The sequence below is a fragment of the Pistacia vera genome, unplaced genomic scaffold (genome assembly GCF_008641045.1).
Source record: "Pistacia vera cultivar Batoury unplaced genomic scaffold, PisVer_v2 Contig512, whole genome shotgun sequence".
In the NCBI taxonomy this organism is placed as follows: Eukaryota; Viridiplantae; Streptophyta; class Magnoliopsida; order Sapindales; family Anacardiaceae; genus Pistacia; species Pistacia vera.
The window spans coordinates 307,221-316,197 of NW_022196349.1; the positions used below are offsets into that span (position 1 = coordinate 307,221).

Here is an 8,977-nt window from a genome sequence, read left to right on the forward strand (position 1 = left end):
CGAAGCTGACCATGGCGGAGAGGAGGTAACCGACAGTGATATGATGCGAAGAAGGGGGGAAAACGACCAACAGACAGCCCAGAATATGAACAGCCGCACTCGCCGGAAAACGTTAATTTTCCGACGGGTCTTCCGAAAAATGGTGGCGGAAATGGGATCCGAAGGCACCGAAGGTACCGATGGAAAGCTCTGGTGATGGGGAGTTCAGATCAGGTCATGGGGAGGTGAGAAGTCGCCTGAAATGAGCAAGATCTGGGCTGGAAGATGAAGAGGCGCGACGGCAAAGTAGCAGATTCTAGCGGTTTTCGCGGCGGCTGAAGCTTGGGAAGTGTAGATCTGGCCGTGGGGAAGGGAGATCAGGTCCTGGGGAGCCGAAACATCGCCGAAAAACTGTAAAATCTCGCCTGGAAAACGAAAAGTCGCGGTGGTGGAAGATGAAACGTCACCGCGGCGTGATGGTTCCCACGGTGGTGATCCGAGACGATGGAGATGACGATGATCTGTGCACAAGGAAGCTGAACTGTCGCCGAAGGTCGCCGGAAAGTAAGATGAAGCGTCGCTGGAAAAGATGGATGAACAGCGCCTCCTGGATCTGCGACTTTTCATTTTCTTTTATAGAACAACATGAAAAATATCACTTTGGTCCCTGCATAATTAAAAAGTGACAAAATCAGCCCCTTAAAACATGACATTTTACCCCCTAAATAGCATAAATGAGACAAAATCACCCCTAATCCATAAACCACAACCTAATATCAACTCATAAACTTTCCAAAATCATTCCAAACACGTTAAATTCATAAGAAAAATATTAGGAAGCGATTTTCGTGAATAAATTCATAAATTCTTTAATTGTCTCAATATACTTCAATTTAATCACACATGGGGTATTTTTATCACCAAAATAGAGCCACTTTCAGACTCTAACATTTGCCAAACAAATTGTATGTTTTTTTTTTTTTTTTTCACAACAAATAGAACTCTATCAATTTTTAACAAAAAATCTATCATTTTTTGTCTCTCTGACCAACAAAAATTCTATCCAATTTTTTTTTCCTCTCCCAAATCATGAGGTTTTCATTAGAAAAAAAAAAAAAAAAAACTCCACTACTTTAACTTAGTACCATAACATGCATTTTATGCCCAAAAAACCAACATTGCAATCCCAACACCGAAGTTGGCCAAGCAATGGCCAAATCGTGAAGGTCCAAATCCGGTCAATGCAATCTATCATTGATGACCCCACGGTTTTTTTTTTGTAACGAGTTGTCGGGTCAGCTTGCGCGCATCTCAACTAATCTTTTGGGTTCATGAAACCTTACAAGCCCAAAAAACCAAATGAACCACAATGTTATGTGGTAGGTAGTTTCAAGGTTGAACTCAAGAATTCAAGGAAGGGAACAAACCTTCTTGATCGCTAGGCTAACCCCTTGAGGGATACAAACCCACGGTTGGTACTTAAAGGAAGAAAGATAAGGAGAGGAGGAAATGGGAGAAGGAAAGTGGAGGATGGGGAGGAAGAAGAAGGTCGGAGGAAGAAAAATAAATAAATAAAAAAGAGAGAAAGAAAATTAGTTAGTATTTTTGTAAAATTGAAAAGTCAAAATTAGCCTCACTAAACTAGAGAATGTTAAAAATACCTAAATATCTGTTAAATATAATTGAAAAAATTAATGAAAGAGGGTTAATATCTTTTTTTCCAAATCACCGGATGCTTACAAAAATAAAAATAACAATAAATGGTGGGTTTCGTAATTATCCCAATAAATTATGTTATTTATTTTAGTTCATTTTGTACTTAAAGAATTATTGATATATTGTCATTTCTCATATGTAAAATCAACTTAAAAATATTTGATTTTTCAAAAGTGTATTAAGAGAGCTTTCAAATTCATTTATAAAATGAATAACTTGAAACTTAATTACCTTCAAAAGTGATCTACTGGACACTTAAGCTTAATCATTTCAACAATATTCAAATCGTTTAGTGAACTTTTTTTTTTTTTTTTTTTTTTTGTTATTAAAATACATGGTACCAAATTGTAATCTCCTTATATATATAAGACATATATAATATTACAATATCCAAATTTAGGGTTGAAATATTTATAACATAAGAAAAAATTATTTATAGTTTTCCATAACATTAAACAAATGAAATTGTAATAAAATTACAAATCTGATTTGAAGTAAAATTTGGATGTAAAAAGAACATAATAAAGTTGTAATTTTAGGTGGGATAATATTTATAGCATTCTTGTTTATAATTTTAATGGTACTAAATAAATATAATTATAATATAATTACAAATCTGCTTTTATATAAAATTTTAAAAGATTTGTTTCGAAAACAAAGATTCAAAGAATTTTGTGGAGATTTGTTTTTAAGTATCTTCTAAAATAATTTTCAAATATAATAACAACAGTAAAAATTAAAAGAAAAATCGTTTTTTTTTAAATTTAAATTGATAGCTTATTTTTAAAATATCATACATCAATTTTTAAAATAATAATAAATAACTTGATTAATTCTTAAAAATTAATTTTTTATTTTGATAAAATCAAACTGACTTTAAGTCTTTAACTCAGAAAGTGTCTTGACACGTCAGCAGTCTGAAAGATCTACGGCCTAAGAGAATAATCTTTGCGCGGGCCCATCAGCTGACGGTAATGATGCAATAAGTTAACGCGCCTATCACAAGCACACACCAGACTCATCCCGGCGGGAAAAAAACCTAAATGGCGGGAATAAATCGGGGACCAAAACATTAGTAATTAACAAAACTAATTTAAAAGCCTATTTCCACTCATTTCACCTTGTTTCAGAAAGCTCTAAAAGAGAAATCAAAGTTCAAAGTGTGTTTGGAGGCTAAAATGGGAAAGGGGAAGGGAAAGGGAAAGAAAACTAGGGTTTCTCATGAAGACGAAGAAGAAGAAATAAATCACGAGAATCTGAATGAATCTTCGACCAATGAGAAGAGCCTTTACGAGGTATCATTCCCAATTCATTTTTATCTCGAACTTTTAATTTTTGTTTTGAACGCAATGTTTTGTTTTTGAAATGATTAGAAATTAGAACCTGGGTTTATTTTATTTGTTGCAGTGTTGTCACTATTATATTTGATATATCTGTAATTTATCAATGATCAGTTTATTATCTTGCTATTACTTGAAGTCGTAATGGAAGAGACAGCAAAAGTAAACCATTAATAGAAACATAGTTCGGATAATTGGAATCATGAAGAGAAGTTTGCTATTGTTTATTTGCAATGATATTTTAAAAATATGAGAAATGTTCTAAATTTTTGGATGATGTAGAAGCTTAGATACTATCCCGGTGGTTAGGTTTTGCGTAGGAGAAAACAAATGATTATGAAGACGCTTCGGTTGAAGATCCCAGTGGATGGCTCTTTGTTGCTTGTTTGGATTTGTTCCTTGATTGGTTTTGAAGTGTTCTGTTCTTGAATGATAACCACTTAAAAAGCACCCTATTGGTATTAATGTGTCTGTGAGTATCAATTAAGAAAAATGTTAAACTCATGAGTGGAACCTTAATGTTTACACTCGACTAATCTTTTAGTGGAGACAGATGGGTGGGAATACGTAAATAGACATATTATAGTTTCTCTGGAAACTTCTTAAGAAGATATGCTTCATTTAATTTCTGTTGAGGTTCTACGTGGGTTTAAGTTCAGAAAGAAACTTTTGATCTCAAAATGATCTTCTTGAAGATTGTTTGTCTAGATTATGCTATCTCTGCGATTCTTTAGATACTTAAATAGCCAATGGGCATGAAATGTTAATATTTTTGTTTTCTTACTGGAAAACTTTCATGTGTGTATTTTTCTTTTGCTTTACACATAAATGGTTTCATTCTTAAACTCGATGATCATATACCATGGATTGCATGCTCACATATATTTAGATTCTAGTTTCAATACTTTCGGGTAAGCGGTTTTTTGACTAACTGTATTCACAATATAGTGTGTTTGGCTTTGAATAACCAGATATTTATCTTATTCCATCCTGTGCATTTTTCTTCACACATTGTTGTTTATTTTGAGGTTTCAACCTTTTTTATGAACGATTTGAATGCGAAGAAGCAGCATGTTTATTCCATATCAGGTGCAGTAAAGTTTAATCTTCTTAACCAATTACTTCAGCTAGCTTTGAAGTAGTTCTTTGTTTTAGTAGGTGAATGCTACTTCAAATATTTTATTTATTGCACTCGGACATTTAGGCTTATGCATGGTCACATCCATCCTTCATTGGTTTGCTATTATGTTCAATTTGTCTTATTAATTGTAGTGAAGCAAGCAAGATATATCAACTGATGGTTCTCTGCTTTTAGGTTCTTGGTGTTGAAAGGTCAGCATCTGAAAAGGAAATAAAGAAAGCATATTATAAGTTAGCCTTGCAACTCCATCCTGATAAAAATCCTGGGGATGAGGTAAAATTGGTCTGTATTGCTGTCAAATTTCATCTGAAGCATTTTATTAACCCTTTTTTTTTCTCTGTATTTGTATTCTGTCATATTTTCTTTCCACAGGAAGCAAAGGAGAAATTTCAACAATTGCAAAAGGTCATATCAATTCTTGGCGATGACGAGAAAAGGGCGCTTTATGATCAGACTGGTTGTGTTGATGACGCTGTGAGTACCAGCAACTTTTTGTTTGCATAACTTTGTTTTACTGAATTTAGTTTGGGCTAATTGATATCGATGGTGATAGAAAATTGTTTATCTGCTTTCTGCCACCTGAAGGAGTCTATCCTCCAGAATTCCTTTGTTATGAGACAAATTTATTTGTAGTGGAAAAAAAACTTAAACCATGTCAGACATTTGGAAAATTTGCCTTCCTAATATGAAGAAGAATTGTTTCACTATTTCAGACTTCGAGAAACAAATGAATTTTTTTTCATTTATTTGCCAATCAAATGAAAGATTCTGTCCTGGAATCTGAGAAATTCCTTAACTACCAAGGCATTGTGTATCTTATATTCTGTCTTTTTTGGTTGAGCAGGATCTTGCAGGTGATGTTGTTCAAAATTTGAAAGAATTTTTCGGAGCTATTTACAAAAAGGTTGTTAGCGATGCATTGTACAGGTGTACTTTATTGCTTTCCATTCCCATTTGTTGACAGTGTTTGCAAATATTTCAGGTTACTGAGGCTGATATTGAAGAGTTTGAAGCAAACTATAGGGGATCCGATTCAGAAAAGAAGGATTTGATTGATCTGTATAAGAAGTACAAGGGGCATATGAACAGGTAAAAGAACAATGTGTTTCTCCTTTTTTCCTTTTGACTTTGCTGGTTTGATGGTTTGAAATTCTGGTTACAGGCTCTTCTGTTCAATGCTCTGTTCGGATCCTAAACTTGATTCACATCGTTTCAAGGATATTCTTGATGAGGCACTAGGTGCAGGTAAAGCTTCATACGATATTGAGCTGTTGAATGTGTTTTCAATAAATTTTTGCATCTGAACTTTAACCCCACCTGCAACCTGAGTGGGCATGGATTGTCAGTTTCCCTTCCACCATAGAGTCCCATCTAAGAAAATTAAAATTTTGTAAATTATAAACATTCATTATTTTCTCGCACTTCCAATGTGATTGTGATACTAAATCTTCTTTTTCTTGTGTAGGAGAACTGAAAGCTACTAAAGCTTACCAAAAATGGGCTACAAAAGTATCTGAAACTAAACCACCAACCAGTCCTCTGAAAAGGAGGGGGAAGTGAGTTTTCTGCATTAGGGTCTTTTTACTGAATGCTTTTTGTATATTCTTTATGTCTCAACTGTTTATGTGACTTGGCCTTTTTTATTTTTAACAGAGCAAACAAGCAATCTGAGTCAGATCTAGTTGCAATTATATCTCAACGCCGAACTGAGAGGAAAGACCGGTTTGATTCCATGTTCTCATCATTGGTGTCTAAGTATGGTGGTGTTAGTGCAAATTCAGAACCCACTGATGAAGAATTTGAGGCTGCACAGAAGAAACTCGATAATCGAAGGGCCTCCAAAAAATCAAAGCGGAAGTAACTTTGCTTCAACAACATTTGCTTATGGTTGATTATGTACAAATTTTGATTCTGCAGCATTCGGCATATTTCTTTGTTCTATTCTGTAAGCCTGGCTTCTAACTGAATTCAAGCTAGACTGCCATATCTTGTTTATTTAATTATATATCCCAAAAAAAAAAAAAAAAAATTGTTCCCCAAGTAAACATATGAAAAATTTCAGTTGTCTATTTTTAAGCTTTGCGTCATAGAACATTTTAGGGACTTAAAGTTCAGTCATATCTAGGGATGAATTTCTGCATTACAGTTAAGAATATCTTTAAGGTGAGTCTGGGCAATACCTGCAAAAGCAAAAAAATGAATTCTTGGAGCTATATAGGGTAAAACTTACGAAGATTGTAAGTTGTAATGATTGTTGATATGATAACAATTGATGAGTTCCAATGTACTACATTTCTCTAGTGGTTATGAGGTTTTCTGCTATGTCCAAAGGAGATTTTCCTGTCTTTAAATATGCTAAGTCTATGCTATCTCCTTGAAATCTAGGCCAAACCAGGTTTAATAAATCAAACTTGGCTTTTGTCTTTTTGTTGGTTGGTCCAACTGGCTAACTTCAAGGAGACAAGTAGCAGAATTTCTTACCTAACAATGATGCTGGCAATTTGTGATCGGTATGGTTATGGATACATAATCAGACAAACTTAAACAAAGGGTAATGCCTGTGCGTTTGGGAAAGTTGGTCCATTGAAAAGGACAAAAGTTTCATTGAAAGTTTAGTCCAGTGGACCAATTGATCTCCTTCCTTATACTATGGTTAATTTACTAGTTTGGTGGTACCCTATGCTGCGCAACTGCTGTGTCAACATTTTACATTTATGTTTATTTACGAGAAAACGAAGGTTTGCGTTAAAGATACTTTTGACGCAAAAAGTTTCAAAATAGTATTTTTCTATTTAAAGTTTATATTTTATTAATATTTAAAATATATTTTACTTTTTTAATCGGTATTGGATACGTTATCAAGAGCCCAGTAAGAAAGGTTCTGTATAATAGAGACTACCAGATCGAATAATAGTGATTAATTGAATATCCGTCGTCGAAATCAATTAAGAATAAGAAACCTTAATTTTGCAATGATCAACAATTGATAAGAAATAAAAAACTAGAGTAAGAGGTGTTTTGTAGAGAGAAGACCAAAGGTTCAAATGGTAGTGACAAAAAAAATTTTTGTCGTCAGAATTGGCTTTGAGCAGTATCGACATATTAATTTTGGGTAAGAAAGTGGTACTTTAAAACTTTTTGAGTGAGAAAGTGTCAATAAGGCAAACCTTGGGTGGGAAAAATGGTTTATTCTTTATCTAATGATATTTATTATGTCATGCGTCCGTAGCTAACATCTATACTATCAATCAAATTGGTTTAAATTAAACGGCGTTATTAATTAGAGTTAATTTAGTGATTATCATATGTAAAGTTCCTCTTCTCACCAAGGATTTGTTGACCCTTTGTAGAAGTATCTCATTCTATTAAAGATAAAATTAAATAAAATTCTTAATCTAAGATCCGAAAAAAACATCCATCATAAACAGTAATGACATTATACCTCATGATTTGACTCAAAAGCAAACATGGTTTTTCTAAAAAAAAATTATATATATAGCCATATGCTCATTAATTAAGCAACAATTTAATAGCTTTTGTGTAAGCTCCAAAACATAACAAATGTGCATTCAACAAACCTTTGGTATTTTATTCCATGATGATGATCCTTGTTAATTAATTATTTAAAGAGTAAACAACATATTCCCACCCAAGGTTTGACGAAATCCTAAATTGGTACCTCAGGTTACATTTATTCCAGATTCCCATCCTTAAAGTGACGGAAAAATGTTTGATGTAACGGTAAAAGGGTAAATTGGTCATTTTACATTGGCGGTGCACGTTAGTAGACCATCGCCTCTAATTGTCCTCCAACGCACATTAGCAAATGGTGTCCCCGACACTTTTCGCCCTTTTTCCGGCGATTCTTCCACCCAAAATAACTCTTGTCACCACCGTTTGAACCCCCATCCTCCCCTCTACAAAACCATACCCTTCACAACCCCTCATTACTCGCCGATTGCTAGCCACTGTAGCCGCGACATGCGACTGGTTTTTGCCGGTTTCCGGCCGTTTTGAACAGCGACAACCCCAACCATCACCACCATTTGACTCATTGCATCATCCCCTACAAAACACCTAACCTTCTCAGCCATGACATCTCACCGTTTGTCGTCCACCACTTCTCCAAAAAACGACTGATGAACATGAACTCTCGGCCGGTGAACGGCGACGAAACTGTTACTAGGAACATAAGAGTTTTATAGATTTGGAGACGATGGTTGTAGTGGTAGTGTCCAATTGGATTTTCACCATCGGAATCGACTGAAATCCAACGAAGAACACCGAAACCCTAAGCCTAACAACATCGATGATTGGAGGGACCAATGAGTCGGGAACCAGAGGGGTTTTGGACAACAGACTATGAGGAAGGTGATGGAGGTGACCAGGGGGTTTGACGCCATCGAAAATAGCCTAGATTGGGCTGTTTCTGACGAGGGTGTATAGTGACTGAGGGTATTTTTGACATAATTTGAAAATAAAATGGTAAGTATAATTATACTAATTTATGGATTAAAACATAATTTATTAATTTAAAGTTAAGAGCATTATGGTAATTGCACTTTCTAAACCCTAAAAATTGTTAATACTGTTTTTTTAAGGGTGAAAATTTAGAATAAATGTAACCTACAGTACCAACTTGAGATTTCATCAAACCTTGGGTGAGAATATATCGTTTACTCTTATTTAAATAATCTGATCAAATCCAATAAATAGTATATAAACTCTAATAATAAATCTTATACATTATAGATACAATTTTTTTTATAGTTTTATAAATTAATGATTTTAAAATGCGGCA

The 8,977-nt window shown here is 34.2% G+C and overlaps 1 protein-coding gene across 1 annotated transcript; it reads left to right on the plus strand.

Moving 5' to 3' along the window:
* The first annotated feature begins 2,792 nt into the window (after positions 1-2,792).
* Positions 2,793-6,231, plus strand: LOC116106381 (chaperone protein dnaJ 6-like). Its single transcript, XM_031392741.1, has 8 exons — positions 2,793-2,990; positions 4,351-4,449; positions 4,549-4,650; positions 5,021-5,080; positions 5,159-5,265; positions 5,339-5,421; positions 5,642-5,732; positions 5,830-6,231. Exons 1-8 carry the CDS (start codon positions 2,874-2,876, stop codon positions 6,035-6,037), a joined length of 867 nt encoding a protein of 288 aa, XP_031248601.1. The 5' UTR covers positions 2,793-2,873; the 3' UTR covers positions 6,038-6,231.
* Positions 6,232-8,977: the final 2,746 nt, after the last annotated feature.